The sequence below is a fragment of the Ovis canadensis genome, chromosome 6, assembly GCF_042477335.2.
Source record: "Ovis canadensis isolate MfBH-ARS-UI-01 breed Bighorn chromosome 6, ARS-UI_OviCan_v2, whole genome shotgun sequence".
Classification (NCBI taxonomy): domain Eukaryota; kingdom Metazoa; phylum Chordata; class Mammalia; order Artiodactyla; family Bovidae; genus Ovis; species Ovis canadensis.
Window position 1 is genome coordinate 53,618,566 of NC_091250.1, and position 21,197 is coordinate 53,639,762.

At 42.2% G+C, this 21,197-nt stretch overlaps 1 protein-coding gene across 2 annotated transcripts in view; it reads right to left on the reverse strand.

The window, feature by feature from the left end:
• FAM184B (family with sequence similarity 184 member B) overlaps positions 1 to 20,956 on the reverse strand; it is a 120,258-nt gene extending 99,302 nt beyond the window's left edge. For both annotated transcript variants that reach the window (XM_069593765.1, XM_069593764.1), the window contains exon 1: positions 20,193 to 20,956. In XM_069593765.1, coding sequence (XP_069449866.1) covers positions 20,193 to 20,339 — 147 coding nt within the window. In that variant the 5' untranslated portion in view covers positions 20,340 to 20,956. The remainder of the gene's footprint in view (positions 1 to 20,192) is intronic.
• Between the last annotated feature and the right edge of the window lie 241 nt (positions 20,957 to 21,197).

The following is a 21,197-nucleotide window of genomic DNA, read 5'->3' on the forward strand; positions in this document are numbered from 1 at the left end:
AAATTAGGTCATAAGGGTGGTATCTTAATCGGACAGGACTTGTGTCTTATACAAACAGGAAGAGACACCAGAGATGTCTTTCTTTCCATGTGTGCACAGAGAAAAGTCCGTGTGCGGACAGAATAAGAAGGTGCTGTCTACAAGCTAGGAAAAGATCCCTCATAAAAAACCCACACCAACAGCACCCTGATCTTGAACTCTGAGCCTCCAGAACTATGAGAAGATAAATTTCTGATATTCAAGCCACAGCATCTGTGGCATTTGGTTATTTCAGCCCAAGCTGACTAATACAGAAGTCAACACATGACTGTCAGAACCCAACCCTGGCCCATCATTCTAATGACCCTCAGGCCATCAAAATAGCACTTATAATGACTTTATAGACCAGAACTCACCTTCTATCTTTGCACCACCCACCAGTTAACGTTCCTATTTGAAGGCCTCTTCTCCCAGATGAAATACCACTTTCACCTGTGTCTCCTGGTACACTCAGAAGGACTTTTATGGGCTAGCAATCCCTAAGGCTCTGTTTTTGACAGCACTTTCTTGCCCTGCAAATTCTCCCTGGGAAAGTTGCCAAGAGACATATTTCCATGAGGATCTTGGACAGTCTCCTCCATACCAATGAATAAGTACCCAGTTTAGAATCAATCTTTACTAAATATTTGCTGAATGAATGAGTAAATAAATAAATAAACAGACTATCCTCTAAGAGTTGATAATTTCTAAAACTGAATCTCTAGTTGAGATACCTTTTCTGAATTCCAGCCCTACAGTCTCAGTCAGGGACTGACCACAATAATGCTGCATAACAAACTACCACCCAAACTCAATGACCAAGAAGCATTCGTTCTCATGTAGGGAAAGTGTGGTCGGGCGTGGCTGAGTGCATCCATCCTGCGTTTTAGGTCCTGTATGGTCTGGGCTTGGCTTGTGTTTGGAGCTGGGTTAAGGTCTGCTCACTAGCACTAGGCTGTAGGGGCAGAGGCCAGTCAGTGCATGCTTTTCTCATGGTGATCACCAAACTGCACAAACACAGTTAAAGCCTCTGCCTGTGTATACACTTTAATGTTCCGTATGTGTGTGTTTGTGTGTGTGTCTGTGTGTGTGTGTCTGTGTGTGTGTGTTAGTCGCTCAGTCATGTTCGACTCTTCGCGACCCCATTGGCGGTGGCTTGCCAGGCTCCTCTCTCTCTCCATGGAATTCTCCAGACAAGAATGCTGGAGTGGGTTGCTGTTTCCTTCTGCACTAACATTTCACAGTTCAATTCAGTTCAGTCGCTCAGTTGTGTCCGACTCTTTGCCACCCCATGAATTGCAGCACACCAGGCCTCCCTGTCCATCACCATCTCCCGGAGTTCACTCAAACTCATGTCCATTGAGTCTGTGATGCCATCCAGCCATCTCATCCTCTGTCATCCCCTTTTCCTCCCGCCCCCAATCCTTCCCAGCATCAGGGTCTTTTCCAATGAGCCAACTCTTCGCATGAGGTGGCCAAAGTACTGGAGTTTCAGCTTCAGCATCATTCCTTCCAAAGAACACCCAGGGCTGATCTCCTTTATAATGGACTGGTTGGATCTCCTTGAAGTCCAAGGGACTCTCAAGAGTCTTCTCCAACACCACAGTTCAAAAGCATCAATTCTTCAGCACTCAGCTTTCTTCACAGTCCAACTCTCGTATCCATACATGACCACTGAAAAAACCATAGCCTTGACTAAAATGGACCTTTGTTGGCAAAGTAATGTCTCTGCTTTTCAAAATACTATTTAGGTTGGTCATAACTTTTCTTCCAAGGAGTAAGCGTCTTTTAATTTCATGGCTGCAATCACCATCTGCAGTGATTTTGGAGCCCAAAAAGATAAACTCTGACACTGTTTCGACTGTTTCCCCATCTATTTCCCATGAAGTGATGGGACCAGATGCCATGATCTTCGTTTTCTGAATGTTGAGCTTTAGGCAAACTTTTGCTCTTTAGTTCCTCTTCACTTTCTGCCATAAGGATGATGTCATCTGCATATCTGAGGTTATTGATATTCTCCCGGCAATCTTGATTCCAGCTTGTGCTTCCTCCAGCCCAGCATTTCTCATGATGTACTCTGCATATAAGTTAAATAAGCAAGGTGACAATATACAGTCTTGATGAACTCCTTTTCCTATTCGGAACCAGTCTGTTGATCCATGTCCAGTTCTAACTGTTGCTTCCTGCCCTGCATACAGGTTTCTCAACTGAAACATTCCACAGACCAAAGCAAAGCTAAGAAGCACATCATCAATGGGAAGAGGACAGAATCTCTCATAGGGTACAGGAGGGCATTAGGGATGAGTGAATATTTATTGAACAATAATGCAGAATCCAATCTAGCACAAATAGACATCAACTGTAGTGCAAGACCTCTCCTCCTTGAATGTCTTACAAGCTCCTTAAATTCTCTGTGTCATTTGCCAAGAATCTAGCCCTCTGCCAATTTCTCCCTTCTGGAGAATTGAGTCTTCATGTCTATCACCAACTAGCTGGGAATCCTGCTGAATTTGGGCAGAACATCCAGTTCTTTCTGACAACTCTCTTGAATTCTGAATCATTCACCTTCTGCAACCCCTCATTCCCCTGGCCCACACAGCTGACCAGCTCTCCCACTGCAGACATGTGCCTGATTCACACCTATGTTTTCTAAGCTTTCTGGACTTTGTGTCCCCAGATACTCTCAACAGGATGCTTATTTCCCAACTCCCACTTGCTCAGTGCTAGTCAACCTCAGCTACCAAGAGCCCACCCAGCCCTGTGTATCAGTTTGCCAGGAGGAGACTGGACACTGGACGGTCCTTTCAAGCACTCACCCTTACACTTTCTGAAGCAAGCTTTTATCAGCTCTTCTCTGGGGACAGTACCACATGGACTTGGATAGAAGCTACCTCCTGTGGAACTGACATTAGGACCCAACAAAGGGGAAAGAGGTCAGTGAAAGAGTTACTGATTAATTTTTGCTTTCCTGGTTCATTCTGGATGTGTGCATGAGCGTGCGCACACAAACACACCCTCTACTCAGTTCTAATCTCCTTGTTCATGTTTATTTAGACTGTCACCAGACAGTTTGATAGGCTTCTTCAGGACAAACAGGCCCTGCCCCAGGGGCCTGAGGACAAGAATAGCAAGTCTGGACAGATGCACTTGGCAGCGTGAAGAGGAAAAGCTGTGCAGGATGAATGTCACAGTATTGCTGGCTCTTGCTTGCTGTATTAATTTCTCCCTTAAAAGAAAACTGACCCACTTTTTCCAGCCCACAGACCTAATGGACTCGTATTCAGAGGCCATCCTTCCCCCACATAAAGAGCTGTATTGTACTTAATGATAAGCCTTTTAATGGAATTTGCTATTTCTGAATCTCTCTTTGGGAAATGCCCATTAATGAGCCTGCAAGTGCAGGGAAAAGCAGATGTTTGGGGGTGGCTATGCTTCAAGGGCAGACCACCCTGGAAAGAAAATGGACAAAAACTAGTAACAGGTTCTTTTTCATGTCCTTAAAACTGGTTTGATTTACCCAAAACTATGATTTAAATAAACTTTGTCTTCAAAATATAAAGCTGTCACTCCTCATGCTACCCACTCCCCATATCCCATCTGCATAAATCCTTACTCTACCCACAAATGCTTCTGTAATTCTAATCATAACAAAATCATCAGCAGACCACAAAGCTAGACCAAGACACGTGGATAACCTAGCAGGCTAACATCTGTCACTCCTTCAAACCTGTAATTGGTCAATGCCTATTTAAGAGACTGAATGCAACATGAGGAAATGGAGCAGAACTGCTGAGGGAAGAGTAATCTTTCTTTTACTATCTGGAGCAATTCAGCTCTGGCCCCAAACCTGCATATTTACTCAGCAAAACCAAAGCCTTGACATTAACCAGTGGTGCCCTCCTTCACAAAGTAGTTTATTGTTCATTCACTATTTCACAACCCCTTCCAAGTCTACACCTGCAACTGGAAACAGCCAGTGAGGACTGTGCAATACCTCCCTTAAGGGTGGGGGTGGGGGTGGAGGCGTTCTACCATTTTGGCATCCATTTTGGCATTTCCTGTGATGTCCTGGCACCCAGTGATGCCTTTGCATCATTTATAGATGAAAGTTTTGCTGGCACACCCACCCTTTAATATGTCTCCTACTGGTACCCCCTCTCTCTTGGCATTAATGGAGGTGCTAAAGATACATTTAAAAGGTACAAGGCAAGGTCCTTGTCATCAAGGGTTTAACAGTTCAAAGTAACTCAACTCATATTATTAATATTGAGAGCAGGACACTATGCTAGAAGCTGTAGAAGTTCAAATGGGGGGGAAGGTAAAAGAGAGAGCCCTGAGAATCCTAAAGGCTATATATCAAACTGGAGTCTGAAGCATCACCTGAACTTGGTTAAAAATGCAAATTCTTGGGCTTCAGCCATGATCATCCAAATGAGATGTGCTGTAGGTAGGCCTAGCCATTTGTGTTTAATACTAACATTTGAAAAGTACTGGCCTAAAGACCTCCTAGAGAAGTAGAAGAAATAAGAATCTCTCATTCAATCTTCTGCTACCAGACAGAGCAAGTTCAGGACCAAGCAATGGACATGGACCTATTATATAGACCAAAGGCCAAGGGCCTACTGTGGTGATATCAGAGTCAGGTTAAAGTCATAGTCACCAGTGGAGTTTTCAAAATGCATAATTGCATGAATCTCACCCAGAGGTTTTAATTCATTGGTCTAATTTTTTGTTTAAAATGCTGCCTGGTTGATTCTGACAATTATCAGAGGCAAGAACCTCATTAGGGGTCTGAGAAGGAAGAAGCCTTTGATGATGAAGAAGATATTGTGAAAGTTAGCCAGTGGCCTCACCTCCCATGGCTGCTATAATAAATTACTACAAACTCATAGCTTAAAACAACAGAACTTTATGAATGGTGAAAAGCTTTTAGCTTTTTGCCTATGATTAGGAACAAGACAAGGAGGCCCACTCTTGCCACTTTTATTCAACACAATATTGGTCATCAGCAATTAGGTAAATCAAAAATGGAGAAAAACTATCATTATTTGCAGATGACATGATACTATACATAGAAAAGCCTAAAGACTCCACCAAAACCCATTAGAACTAATAAATGAATTCAGTATAGTCAGAGGATGCAAAAACAATATACAGAAATCTGTGGCCTTTCTGTACACTAATAATGAACTAACAAAAAGAGAAATAAAGAAAACAATCCCATTCACAATTGCATCAAAAAGAACAAAATACCTAAGGATAAATTTATCCATGGAGGTGAAAGATTTGTACACTGAAAACTGTAAGACACTGATGAAAGATACTGAAGAATACATAAATAAATGGAAAAATATTGCATGTTCATGTTTTGTAAGAATTAACACTGTTAAAATGTCCATAGTATCCAATAGAGTCAATACAATCCCTGTTAACATTCCAATGGCATATTGCATGGAACTATAAAAAATAATTCTAAAAATTGTAGGAAACACAGAAGATTCCAAAGAGCAAAACAACCTTGAGAAACAAGAACACAGCTGGAGGTATCATACTCCCTGATTTCAAACTATACTACAAAGCTATGGTAATCAAAACATATGGTACTGGCACAAATCAATGGAACCACAGATCAATGGAACAGAATTGAGGACTCATAAGTAAACCTGCACATAAATGGACAATTAATTCATGACAAAGGAGCAAGGAACACACTTTTATTTATTTTTAAAAATTAATTTATATGACTGCACTGTGCAGCATGCTGGATCCCGGTTTCCTGACCAACATCAAACCTGTGCCCGCTGCATTAGGAGTGTGGTATATTTATCACTGGAAGTGATTAAGCAAGGTCCTGACACATAGTTGAGAAATGGCAGTCTCTTCAATAAATGGTGTTGGGAAAACTGGACAGCCACGTGCAAAAGACTGAAATTAGTCACTATCTTATAAAAGACACAAAATTTTAGTCAAAATAGATTAAAGTCATGAATGTAGGGCCTGAAATCATAAAATTCCTAGAAGAAAACATGGGTGGTAATCTTAATGACATGGACCTTAGTGATATTTTTGTGGATGTGACTCTAAAGGCAAGGGAAACAAAAGCAAAAATAAGCAAATGGAACTACATCAAGTTAAAAAGACTCTGTATAGCAAAGGAATCATCATCAAAGTGGAAAGGCAACCTACCGAATGGGAGAAGATAATTTCAAATCATACATCTGATAAGGGATTAATATACAAAATATGTAACATCTCACACAACTCAACAACAAAAAGACCAACAATCTAATTTTAAAAATGAGCAGAGGCACTGAATAGATATTTCTCCAAAGAAGACATACAGGTGGCCAATAGGTACATAGGATGTTCAACATCACTAATTATTAGGGAAATGCAAATAAAAATCACGGTGAGATATCATCTCATACCTATTAGAATAGATATTACTAAAAAGGCAAGAAATAAATGTAGAGAAAAGGGAACCCACCACTGTCGGTAGAACTGTAAACTGGTGTAGCTGCTGCATAAAACAGTATAAGATGCCACAAGAAATTGAGAATAGAACTACCATATGACTCAGATATTCCACTTCTGGGTTTTTATCTGAAGAATATGAAAACATTAATCTGAAAAGATATATGCATCCCTATGTTCACTGTAGCACTGTTTATAATAGCCAAGATATAGAAACAGTCTAAGTGTCCATAAATGAATGAATAAAGATGCACAGAGTGGAATACTACTTCCCAATGAGAAAGAATGAAATTCTTCCAGCTGGAATAACATAAATGGAAACTGAGCAGAGACATTACTTTGATGACAAAGGTCTGTATGGTCAAAGCTTTGGGTTTTCCACTCGTCATGTATGGATGTGAGATTTGGACTATAAAGAAGGCTGAGCACCAAAGAACTGATGGTTTTGAACTGTGATGTTGGAGAAGACTCTTGAGAGGCCCTTGGACTGCAAGGAGATCAAGCCAATCAGTCCTAAAGGAAATCAGTCCTGAATATTCATTGGAAGGACTGATGTTGAAGTTGAAGCTCCAATACTTTGGCCACCTCATGCGAAGAGACAACTCATTAGAAAAGACCCTGATGCTGGGAAAGATTGAGGGCAGGAAGAGAAGGGGATGACAGAGGACAAGATGGTTGGATGGCATCACTGACTCAATGGACACGAGTCTGAGCAAGCTCCAGGAGATGTAAAGATGTGCAGTCCACTAGGTTGCCAAGAGTCGGACATGACTGAATGACTGAACAATAACAACAAATGGACCTTGAAGGTATTATGCTAAATGAAATAAGATGGAGAAAGGCAAATACTATACGATTTCACTCACATGTGGAATCTAAAACAAAACAAGTGAACAAAAAAATAAAACCAAACCAAACTCATACACACAGAGGATGGATTAGTAGTTACCAGCGGGGAAAGGGGTTGGAGAGGGTGGGTGAGATGGGTGAATGCCATCTATCACTACACACCAAATGTACGGTGATAGACGGCAACTACACTTGTGGTGTGATCACTTGGTAGTGCACACAGATGTTGAATTATAACGCTGTACACCTGAAATCTATTTAAAAAAATAAGTAGAGCTTTTTCTTTCACAGTAGGTTGGAAGTAAAAATCAAGGTGACTGCAAGGCCACACTCCCTGCTGTCTCTTCTAGCTTTTGGTGGCTCAGGTGTTCCTTGGCCTGTGGCTGCACAACTACAAGTCCTTCCTTCATTGTCATGTGGCCTTCCTCTCTTCTGCATCTTCTTCTGTTCTATCTCAAACCCCGCTCTGCCTTTCTCCTCAAGGGACACTTGTCATTGGATTTAGGGCCCATGCAGATAATCTAAGATGATCTTATCTCAATACACTTAACCTGCAGAGATCCTTTTTCCAAATAAAGTATTATAGCATCACAGGTTCCAGGGCTCTGACACCTATTGGAAGGCTATTTTTGGTCTACCATGGCTTATAAAAAGAAGATAGCAACTGCCAAATGTACAGTTACACAAAGCTGTAAAAGACTGAATAAGCTCTTGGACTTGCATTTTTGACAAAGCGAGAGCATGAAATTTAAGGGGGTAAAGCTATAATACTAGCTGTTCAGGATTCAGCAGCTTTTCAGGAAATTTTTCTCTGCCACCCTCCCTCACAAGACTTGGAACAACATTATTCCTGATGAAGACATCAAAGACTCACAAGAAGGTCTTTCTGCTTCATGTTCTGAAGCTTCCACAACTAAGAAGAGAAAGGCTTCCTGCGAGATCAAGGATAGACCAGGGAGAACTGCTGGTGTGCTTATTGGTGCTACTGGCCTGTGAGCTATGAGAGAGCTGCTTGTTTCTCTAATGCCTCGAGGAACCTGGGAGCCTTTTCCAGGTGTATCCTCTTACCCTGGAGGCTCAGAATATAGTGAGTAACTTCAAATAGGTCCATTAAAGTTATAATGTGAGCTGACAGCCTGGGCCTGTTATTACGCCACTTTGGTTTGAAAGTAATTATGCCATTGTCTCTGTAACTATGAGAGTTGCTCACTTGAAACTGTTCCAGTGTTCAGATTATAGAAGACAGTTGTAGTAAATGCCTTTTTAAATGGCAAGCTTTGTAGTTAACAAGTTAGGACCTCTATATATCTTGTTTATTAGGTTGTTTTTAAATAATTGATAAATATTCTCCAGGTCTCTTTCTTCCAATTTTCCTAATATTTTTTATTGGAATCTACCTGTAACAAACATGAGTTCTGCTCATGGAAATCTATCTCAAGGAAATAATCAAGTAAAAGTGCAGGGATAGAATCTCAAGAATATCCATCACAATATTTTAACAACAAATCACATCACAATGATTTTAACAATGAGAAACCAGAATCAACCAAAATATCCATGAATCATGGTCCCTATGTACCTCAGGAAACTTTTCTTGATCCTTCAGATTGTTCAGTGTTTTCATACTTCTTGCTTGGTAGAATATCAAAACCATATTTCAATTTTTTAATAAAAACAGAAGAAGTTGTTTTAACCAGTCTCCATTCAATCAACATGTGGATAACTTAATACTCTTCATTCTTACTCTGGAAAGCCACCAGACTTCTGCTTCACAGTCACTTGTTTATGCCAGTTGTATTTGCTATTGTAATTATGTGATTTAACACCGCACTAAGCCAGTTATATATGAATATAAAGAGTAAGTTGTTCTGATGAAAACTGGGCTGAATAATTTGAAAAGATAAAGCATTTATTGATAAAGGCGAGTTGCTAGAGGAAAAAAAATGGTATTCAATTAGGTATGATGAAGAAGTGAAAAGTTTTAAAGGTTTTAAAGGATTCTGAACCCATATTGTTTCACAAATGTTTTAGATTCTCCTTCTCCATCCTCAGTTCAGTTCAGTTCAGTTCAGTCTAGTCTCTCAGTCCTGTCCGACTCTTTGCGACCCCATGAATTGCAGCACGCCAGGCCTCCCTGTCCATCACCAACTCCTGGAGTTCACTCAAACTCATGTCCATCGAGTCGGTGATGCCATCCAGCCATCTCATCCTCTGTCGTCCCCTTCTCCTCCTGTCCCCAATCCCTCCCAGCATCAGTCTTTTCCAATGAGTCAACTCTTCGCATGAGGTGGCCAAAGTACTGGAGTTTCAGCTTTAGCATCATTCCTTCCAAAGAACACCCAGGGCTGATTTCCTTCAGAATGGACTGGTTGGATCTCCTTGCAGTCCAAGGGACTCTCAAAAGTCTTCTCCAACACCACAGTTCAAAAGCATTAATTCTTTGGCGCTCAGCCTTCTTCACAGTCCAACTCTCACATCCATACATGACCACTAGAAAAACCATAGCCTTGACTAGACGGACCTTTGTTTAAAGACGCCAAAATGATTAAAACAAAAACAAAAACAAAAACCAACTGATGCAGTATGGTCAGGCCAGGACAGTCCCTGTTTATACCTTTAATTTCAGTGCCCTATCTGATTTAGCGGCCTTTTCATTCTCAGAAGTGTCCCAGTTTGTATGACAAATTAAAATGTCACTCTATAGTAAACTATGGGTATAGTTTATATAAGACAAGTAAGGTGAAATGCCAGACAGCAGGCCATCCCAAAGAACTGAAACTGAGTCTCACATGAAAGAATTAGTGAATGAGTATCCATCTGTGTGTTTTAAATTAGGGGTCCTCAAACATTTTTCTGTAAAGGACCAGGTAGTAATTATTTTAGGCTTTAGCAAGTCTCTGTCCCAGTGATTCGAATCTGCCATTTCAGCACAAAAGCTACCCTAGACCATCTCTAAATTAATGTGCATCACTATGTTCCAATAAAACTTTATTTTGGACATTAAATTTGAATTTCATATACTTTTCATGTGTCACTAAATATTGTTCTTATTTTGTATCTTTTTCAAGTTTTTAAAAATGTAAAAACTATCCTTGACTCACAAGCCATACAAAAATGGGCAGCAGGCTGATCTAGCCTACAACATAGTTTGCTGACCCCTGTTTTAAGTTTTAAAAAATGTAATGTATGTGCTAAGCTTTTCTTTTATAGTTTTCTTTTTTATTTATTCAAAATGTTCACATGACATTGAATATGAGGGCCTCTATTGTATTTGAGAGTTTCTACTTCTTTTGCCTGTAAATTCCATGAGATAAGGGGTTTTACCTGGCACTTTAAAAAACACTCAGTAAAAGTGTCTCAAATGAAAGAAGTTAAATTATATAACATTTATACAATGGGATATTTTTAACACAACTATTAAAATTATGTTGGAGAGTTCTAGATTTACTTCTAAAGAGGGAAAACCCCAGGTAACACATTAATTATGAATGATATAACTCTATTTAAAAAAAAAGGCATGTCTATACATGCATGGGAAGTCATAGAGTAGGCTATACAAAATGGTATTTGTTATTGTATCACTGCAGTTACTATAGATTGGGGATACTTTAAAATATTTTCTTCTTGTTTCTCTGTAATTTTTATTTTTCTCAAATGGATATTCTATGTATGATTGGTAACTGAGGTTTCTTTTTTTATTTTGCCCCATAATTCTGGTGTCCTGACGGAATATGGATCTGACCAAATGGAGAGCTTGGTCTGATCCTGTGTCTGTGGTGAGGGGTAGGAGTGACCAAGTCGGAAGCTGACCTGGGAGGGGATGGGGAAAGTCCATTTATTTATCAGATATGCCAGTTTATTGCCTTTACAAAACTTGAAATTAGATGCTAGTACCTCCTGAGTTCTGTCCTTGAAAAAGAAACCTCCCCACTGTCCCATGAGATGGCTGTATGCAAGCTATGGTTGAAATGTGATATTTTTTCCTAAGCGCTGTGGGAGGTCCAGGAAGAGTTTTGTTCATTTAGCCCACCAACAAACATTTGGTGAGCACCAATCACTAACCAGGTGCTGTTCCAGGCACTGGGGTATAGAGGAGAGAATGGGACAGACAGAAATTCCTGCCTTCAAGGGATGACTTCCTTGGCAGGGAAGAGAAGGCAATAAACAGATGCACAGATGGACGGAAAAAATGGAAACAGCAGATGGAGCTGAGGGAATTTCATGGTATAGGTGATCAGGGAGGCCCTCCCTTAAGAGACATATGAGCCTAGCCAGGAGCAGGCAGAAGAAGCCACAAGAACAAAGGCTCCAAGTGGCACAAGCGTCTGGAGGCTTTGAAAGAAGGCCAGTATGATGGAGGAGATGATGCTGAGAAGTGGACAGCAGACACCTCAGGTGACCATACTGAAGAATTTACTTAGGAGAACAAACTTTATTCCAAGTGAAATGAGAAGCCATTTGTGGGTTCTAAAATGGAAGGATGTCATGCTCTGATTTATACTGTATGATTATTGCTGCTGTGAGGCGGGCGAGGGTAGACCATGAGGAGGCCCAGAAGGGTTGAGGGAAGGAGGTGAAGGTGACTCAGACTAGGGTGGAGGCAAAAATGCAGAACTGATCTTTTATATTTATGGGGTAAAGTCATCAGGACTTGCTTCAGAACTGGATTTAAAAGGGAGAAAATTCAGTTTGTTTTTGTTGGTTTTAATGTTCACAGCTTAATTGAGATATGATTATTGAGAACATACAATCCACCCATTTAAATTGTATAATTCAATGGCTTTCAGCCCATGTGCAGGATTGTGTAACGATCACCACAGTCAACCTAAGAATATTCTCATTGCACCACAATGAAACCTTGCAGCCCTCAGTTACTGCCCCTGATTGTACTTTGTACCATATTTTATTCATACCATTTTCCAGTTGATAGACATTTAGTTTATTTCCGTTTTTGGCTACTACAAATAATGTTGCTCTGAATGTTATGCATAAGTTAGTTTCTCCTGGGTATATACATAGGTGTAGAATTGCTGGTTCATTATGATAAATCTCTTAATTATTTGAGGAACTGCCAGATTGTTTTCCAAAGCGGTTGCAATGTTCTACAGCAATGTAGGAGGGTGTTATTCAGTTTTAGCATCACTCTGGCTGCTGTGCGGAGAAAGAATTGGAGCAAGGTTTGGGGAGGGAAGTGCAGAGATATGAATGTTATGCCAAAGTGGAGGCATCTCAAAGACATCCAATTTAAAGTGTCCTTCATCCTATTTTCTGGCAAAAAGATTTCCGTGAGATAGCTGTCTGTATACCACAAATCACTTCACTAAATTAAAAGATTCCAACAGAGAGGGCTTGTTAATACAGACCTGCAGTTTTCAAATCTAGAATCCTAAAGCAAACTGGTATGGAACCTTTTAAACATCTGTCCCCACACAAGCTCCTGCAGGCAGGAGGGTATTTGGAGAGAAGCTAAGGGAGTCAGCAGTGCAATAAAACTTCCACAGCTTCAAGCCACAAAAACCCAGGGCTCAAGTGGCAACCTGTTGCTGAGGACTGGTGTGGCAGCAGGCATCACTCCTACTTCTGGAGCCCCTGCCCTGGCCTCTCAGTCCAGGAAAGGGCTGGCTTTGTTCCTAGTTGCTGGTTTTGACAACTGAGCAGTGGTCCTGTCCCTCTGCAATTCTTCTAGCTCAGGAAGGGAAGAAACCAGCATCTATCAGGCTTATGATAGTTCCGCTCCCAGGGTGAGATGCTCCCCTTACATTCCTTAAGTCAGTGAACCCTCACAACAAATCACCAAGGAACAAAGGACTACTTTTCTCATTTACAGATAGGTTGGTCCCTTCTCTGGAGGCCCAGGGAAAAGTCCCATAATGCCTGGGTATCTGTAGGTGGCAGGAGACATCTGTAAGGCCACCCCTTTTGCCCCCCCTCTCCCGCCTCCTTCCCCTTCTTCCTCCCTCCTGGCTTCCTTTCCTCCCTTGAAATCTTTGATGTTAGTACTTGGATTCTTATATTTAAGGGCTTCCCTGGTGGTGCAGAGGTTAAAGCATCTGCCTGCAATGTGGGAGACCTGGGTTCGATCCCTGGGTCAGGAAGATCCCCTGGAGAAGGAAATGGCAACCCACTCCAGTATTCTTGCCTGGAGAATCCCATGGACAGAGGAGCTTGGTGGGCTACAGTCCATGGGTCACAAAAAGTCCACAGGTTGCAAAAAGTCCATGGGTAGCAAAGAGTTGGACACGACTGAGTGACTTTCACTTTTGGCTCCTTTGGATGGGAAAGTCAGAAAAGGTATCTCTGAAGAGACAGCATTTTAACTGGTAACAGCCACAAAAGTTGATCATTCTAAGAGTAAACCCCAAATTGTTAGCTCTCCAGGTGTCCTAGTTTTTATTCACATTTAATTTTTATTTATATTTATTATATAAATAAGAGTAAGAAGCACCCCTCTAGAAATAAATCCAACTTAAATTCATTTAAAAGATAACCTGGAGTAGAAATTATAATCTTTTTTCCTTAATATTTCTGACTTTTTACTCAGGGACTGTTCTCCATAACAGTATCTCCCTACCCATCCCTAACAATCCACTATTTTCCCCCAACATCCAGTATGATGTCTCTGCTTATATGTCTCCACAGACTTCAGTAAGGTTCTGGGATGTGGGGAGACACAGTTCCCTTGGTTTGGTCATGCTACTGCGCTGGGTGGGAGTGCTGACTCTGACCTCCAGACGTTTGAACAGCAGGAAGGAAGGATCTACAGATAAGAACTACACTGCCACTCAAAGGGCCCCCGCTCTCGAGTCAGGATGTTTTCTTGAATGACAGAATTCATTCTTACTACAACACTTTACCATAGTCCTCAAAACCAAACTCATCCTAAGATCTGTGTGGCAGGTCTTTAGGAAAGCCCAATAAACAAAATCATTCTTCCCCAGTGAACTAACTAAAATATAAGACCAAGGCATAAGGCTCTTTTGAGATCAAAATATACTGTGTGTATGCTCACTCATGTCTGACTCTTTGTGACCCCAGGGACAGTAGCTTGCTAGGCTCTTTCGTCCAGGGGATTTTCCAGGCAAGAACACTGGAGTGGGTTGCTATTGCCTCCTCCAGGGGATTTTCCTGACCCAGGGATCAAATGTGTGTCTCCTGCATCTCCTGCATTGGCAGGTGGATTCCTTACCACTGAGCCACCTGGGAAGAGTAATATTAGAGAATGTGGCTTATATCCATGGGAAAGCTGGATTCCTGATATTTACCCACCTATTCACAAGCTGGGCCAGGGCAGTTCCTCCCCCTCCCAGAACTGTACCTATTCTTGTAAATAGACGGAGACTGACCATGCTCATCTCCTTGCCATGCAGAAATGCTGTGCTCCCGGAGGATGAGTAAGCATGTCAAGGGCTTTACAAAGAATGCAAACACTAGGGAATCATAAGGCATCACTAATGTCCAGAAGTTGCAGCCACTTGATTTCACCGTAGCCCCTATGGGGTCTTCTGAGACCTGGGAAGACATCATTTTGGAAGGATGACTGACAGGTTCTCTTGGGGTTATTTCACTCCTTATACTTCTAGGTTGGCAGCTTCTGGCACTAAGAGGACTGCTTATTGCCTCCTGGAGACTTTTCTTCTCATAACTCCCAATGGTCTCGTGGGTGTATGGAGTTATGTGTATGGGCTGGGTTCCTAAGATTCAGCCTTCAGTTCAAGGGATGATTGATGGAGAGGGAGCATGTGCTTTCCCACTCATTTTTGTGTTCTAATACAAAAGGATCTTTGTTAAACTTGTTTTGGGGGCAAGATACTCCGTCCTACCTTAAAAGTGGGAATTGGAAAATCTCTGGGTATGAGGGATGCCAACACTTCTGGATAAGAGGATGTGGAGAAAGCTACAAAAGGAAAAATCAGCTGCAGATTTTTGAGCGGGTGAAAAGCAGAGACTGCCTGAATGGACAGGGCTAGGCAAACCTGCCTGATGCTTTCAAGACCAAAGTATCCCACAGGCCATAATGGGAAATGGACGTGAAACCTCCTGTCTCCCAATTAACACCTCTGTGTCTGCTCTACTATTTAAACCTTTGGCTATTCTGAACCAGTAATTCTCAACCCTGTGTGAATGTTACAGGTCTTGAGGGGCTTTAGAAAACACAATGCCTGTCACCTCTCCTTATTTTCTAAGATGGGGTCTGGGATCCTGTACGCTTTCTGTTTGTTTTAAACTTTTATTCAGAAAGAATTTCAAACTTGGAAAACTGCCAGAAAAAGAACAGTACAAAGAATGTCACACCTACCCTTTACTCAGATTCTCTTATTCTTAACCATTTGTCCCATTTGTTTTATTACTTGCTCTCTTACTATTTTCTCTATCTTATTTATGAAATAAAGTAATGAAGATGTGTGTATAGGAATGTAATGTTTGTAGAAGCATTATTCATAGTAGACCCAGAGTGGAAACAACCCAAATGCCTATCAGTTGGTGAATATAATCATTAGTATCCATACAATGGGATACTAGTGCGTAATAAAAAGGGAATGAATGAATGACATACGACGCTACACCAATTGATGAACCTCAAAACACGATGCTAAGATTTGGCATCTAAGTGAAAAAAACCAGATGGAAATACATGTTGCATTGTTTCACTGACATGAAAAGTCTGACAAAGACAAATTTGTAGAGACAGAAAGGAGATCAATGGTTGCTTGGTATGGGGGTAGAACAGGGATTGACTACAGATGGATACAAAGGACAGTGATAGAAATGTTCTAAAACTAGACTATGGTTATGGTGCAACAACTCTGTAAGTTTACTAAAATATATTGAATTGTATGCTTAGATGAATTTTATGATATGTAAATTATACTTCAATAAAGCTATACAAATTAAGCAGTTACCAAAATCAGAAAGAAAGGAAGCAAGAACAGCAATCTTAGAAATGAAAATATAATTATACAACTTAATAGATGGGAAAAACTCTGGATTGGACAAACTATTTAGTGGATTGGCAAACAAGAAAACATGATTAAGGAATTCACCAGGATTCAGAGACAAAAAAATTTTAATAACATTTCAGAATATGGAGAGGCTTCCTTAATTCACCTAATAGCAGTTCCAGAAAAGTGAAAGGAGGTAATGGCAGAAAAACAATATTTGAACAGAAAATCATTGATAATTTTCCAGAGTTAAAGAGAGCATATGAGTCTTCAATAGAAAGTACACTCAATACCAATTAGAGAGTTATAATGAAACGGCTAAACATCAAAATAAACACATGCAAATGTCATCAAGAGAAAAGGCAGATTATCTACAAATAAATGAAAATTTGATGGGCAGTAGGATTTTTATCAGCAGCAATTAGTACCCTATGGTAATAGAATACTACCAACACTGTGCCTTGGAAAAATAAGTGTTCAGAAGATTTTTATGGGCAAATAAACAACAGTGAGGACAAAATAAAGACATTTTCAAATGCACAAAAGATTTCGTCACCAACCAGGACCCCTTCAGAAAGAACTATTAACAGGTGAACGTCAGATAGAAGAAAACTGAACCAAAAAAGAAGGCCATGGATTCAAGAAAAAAAAAAAAAAAGGGTAGAAGAATCAGCAAAATATCAGTAAATTTAATTAACTATAAAAATGATTTAAAAATTTAAAAGGTAAAAATATCTAGACAACAATGACAAGACAGGAAAGGGAAGGGCTATTAAATGGGTGAAGTATGCAAAGCTCTTTTTCAGGAAGAAAGAATTACATGATAACTTTATTCAGTTCAGTTCCGTCACTCAGTCGTGTCCGACTCTTTGTGACCCCATGGACTGCAGCATGCCAGGCCTCCTTGTTCATCACCAACTCCTGGAGTTTACCCAAACTCATGTCCATTGAGTCTGTGATGCCATCCAACCATCTCATTCTCTGTTGTCCCCTTCTCCTTCTGCCCTCAATCTTTCTCAGCATCAGGGTCTTTTCAAATGAGTCAGATCTTCGAATCAGGTGGCCAAAGTATTGGAGTTTCAACTGCAACATCAGTCCATCCAATGAACACTTAGGACTGATCTCCTTTATGATGGACTGGTTGGATTTCCTTGCAGCCCAAGGGACTCTCAAGAGTCTTCTCCAACAACACAGTTCAGTTCAAAAGCATCAATTCTTCAGTGCTCAGCTTTCTTTATAGTCCAACTCTCACATCCATACATGACTACTGGAAAAACCATAACCTTGACTAGACAGACCTTTGTTGGCAAAGTAATGCCTCTGCTTTTTAACATGCTATCTAGGTTGGTCATATTAGAAAAACTATAGTTAAATATGTATGTGGAAAACTAAACACAATGTTGATAAGTATAGGAATAATGCCTAAAGCCCTCAAACCAACAGTGGAAAATGAGGGAATATAAATCATTTAACTAATCCCATAGAAAGCAGAGATGGAGAAAAAGGATGGTAAATGAAAAGCACAAAATACAGTGGAAGAATAAGCCCCAATATATTAGTAATCACAGTAAATGCCCATGGATTAAATTCACCTATCAGTGATACAGCAAAATAAAACTTATAGAAAGATTAAATATAAAGAGATGGAAAATATGACGTACAAACAACCAAAAGAAAGGTAGCATATCAATATCAATATTGAAAGGGTCTAATTTAAACATCTAGCATGGAAAATGATAAAGCGAGCATGACATAATAAAAATCAACTGTGATTTCTAATGCAGAATATACTTTGAGAAACACTGCCTACTATGCCATAGGATCATGGATGCTTTCTTCACAGTGCTTGGCAAATAATAATTATGCCAAAATATTAATGGGTAGAGTGACTGCCATTATCACATTATATTCAAATGATCATTTTATACATTTGTCACACCACAAGGTCAGGGGCCCTATCTTTTTCAGTTGTATGCCATTAAATATTGAACACAGTGCCTGGCACATAGCTGTTGTTGTTGCTCAGTCACTAAGTTGTGTCCAACTCTTTGGACACGTCAGACTCTACAGCACATCAGACTCCTCTGTCTTCCACTATCTCCTGGACTGTGCTCAAATTCATGTTCATTGAGTCAGTGATGCTGTCTATCTCATCCTCTGCTGCCCCCTTCTCCTTTTGCCCTCAATCTTTTCCAGCATTAGGGTCTTTTCCAGTGAGTTGGCCCTTTGCATCAGGTGGCCAGAGTATTTGAGCTTCAGCATCAGTCCTTCCAATGAATATTTAGGGTTGATTTCCTTTAGTATTGACTGGTTTGATTGACTGGTTTGATCTCCTTGCTGTCCAGGGACTCTGAAGAATCTGCTCCAGCACCACAGTTCAAAGGAATCAGTTTTTCAGTGCTCAGCCTTCTTGATGGTCCAACTTAGTAGGCACTCCATACATTGAAACTGAGTTCAAGGTTCATCTCTTCCATAAAACCTCTCCTAACTGTTCTTGCCTATAATGACTTAACTTTTGTTTCTACCTCTAGAGCACTCACAACTTGAAATATCCAATTTAGCAACTGATTACAGAGTAGTGTCTTTTCGTTTTTTCTCCAAAATTGTTTCTCCAAAAATATTTTAGTTTCTTTGAAGACAGATAAGATGCATTATTCTGTGTCTAACACCTCAAATCAATACTTTTTGGGTCGATGTTACTATTTGGATGACTGCAAATTAGATCAGTGGTGCCAAGCAGCATGTGCCAAGGCTTCCAAGGAGCATCTCCATTTCCTCCTTTCCACCCTTGACTCAAGAGATCACTGTTTGGATACAGGCTCATTTGCAAAAACTGTGGAGAAGTTAAGGGAAGGGCCTGAGAAGGGAGCTAGTGCCCAATTTCAGATCTCCGTGCTCTCTTCCTTCTGGCGAAATAGGGAGGAAAATGCCTGTGATGCCATTAAAAAAGTGGTGTTGGAAGCGGGAGGGAGACAGTTGGGGAAGAGAGCATGTCCCATACACAGAACCTGGACCCAATGTTCTACTAGCAAGCATGTTATCGGAATAATTACGAGATCAAAAGGAAACTCCAAGGCAAACAACTAAATTCAGGCACTGGGGGACCTTGTATAAAAGACAGAGAGGGATGTTTTCCATCTACATGCCAGGCACAGGAGGGGTGCCTGTCACAAGCAACTCCTAACTGCGAAGCTGCAGGGGGCTAACAAAGGACAGGGTGACATCTTTTGCTGGTCTTCATAAGGAAGGCAGCACGGTCCCTAGAGGTTCAATCAGGGCCCTGGGATGAGGTAGGAGAATGGGCTGGCTGACCTCCCAAGGTCTTTTGTAATCCCGTAATTAAATGGTGAATCCTTCATTTCCCCATTTACGCTCTGCACACGTCTGCAGCCAGTTTGATAGTAAGTCCCCTGGGCAGCCTTCCAGGTTTAGCACGGTGCCACGCAAGCTGCTGGCACTCAACAAATGACTCGAATATTTGCTGAATGAAGGAATAAATGAATCAAATATTTAAATAGCCCACATGACCTCCTCCCCGCCGGTAAAGTACTGTGATGAATGAAATCACAACATTTCAGGCACGATCATTTGAGCAGAGCCTGCAAAGAAACACACATACACACCCCAGCACTGATTCAACTCCATTCACATTCCCACCCTGGGAGCACTGACCACCTGCTCGGCGTGCAAGCTGTAGGAGTTTTTTTTGGTAAGGATCCTTTCTCTCAACTGCTCTAGGACAGTGCCTCCAGAAGGTCACCAAGATTTAAGGCCGCTTCCCTTCCGCATGGCCTCCGAGACAAAGTTTCAGCTGGGATTTTGCCTGGGCCTCCCTTGGGCGCGTCCGCACTCCCTTCCCTGCCCCCGGCGCCCTGGGCACATATCTCGCCAGCCCGCAGCGCCTCATCTTACCTTGGTGAGCTGGGCGATCTTCTTGCACATTTTCACGTGCATCTCAGGATCACAGTCTATTCTCCAGCCGGGGCCACCGCGGGCATCGGCTTTGGAGCCCGGGCAATTCCCGGGAGCGTGAATTTTGCTGTTCAGGGCAGAAGCCATCGCTGAAACGCGTCCGGCACTCAAAAGGCTGTTGCTGGCTCGGGTTCTCGCAGCCCGCGATGTGCACGTGCTTGTGCGCGCGGGCGTGTGAGCTTGTGGGCTTTCTCCGGAGAGGTGGCACTGCAGTCCCGCCGCCTGCACCGCCACCTGGCTCTTCCTCCCCCTGGGTGTCCTCCTCCCCGCTACCCGCGCGTCCACCCGGTCTGCCCCCGCGCTCTCGCTCGCTAGCTGGCTCTCCGGGCACCCGCACCCTGCGGAGAGGCGCAGAGGACCCGCACGTGCGGTTCGTGATTCGCGAGCAGCTCCCGGGCCGGTGCGGGTCTCGCCTGCAATAAGCTTCCGAGATGAGGAGTTGCTGGCCTCTAAGAGGTTTTCGCTGGCCGGGCGCCGCGCTCTGGGACACTCGGGTGCAGCCGAGCTCCGGACTCAGTGGCAACGGCCCCCGCCCGTGGTAGGCATCCCAGGCCAAACAAGAAGAGCCGGCTTCAGCCTCGGGCACCTGGGGGCGTTTGATCTGGGGAGGGGGACCCTGGCGAAGTGCTGTGGGCGAACGGGTGGCGAGGGACGGGGAACCTTGACGAGTACCCTCAGCCAGCTACTCCGGAGCCTCCGATCACGGCGCTGAGGGCGGAGGTTGGGGGTTGTGGGGGTAGGGGGTGGGGAGTGTGGTCGGGGGCAGGATGCTGAGAGAGGGGCGGGGTGGGGAAAGCAAATTGAGGGGACGTGAGGAGATGGCGGGGACCCGGGCAAACGATTTGGGCCCCTGTCAAGGCTGCGGGTGGGAGCCTCCCTTCTTCCATTTTAAGGAGGAGCGAGGATGTTGCGGGAGAATTGCCGGAGATTTACTAAAGGGAAGAA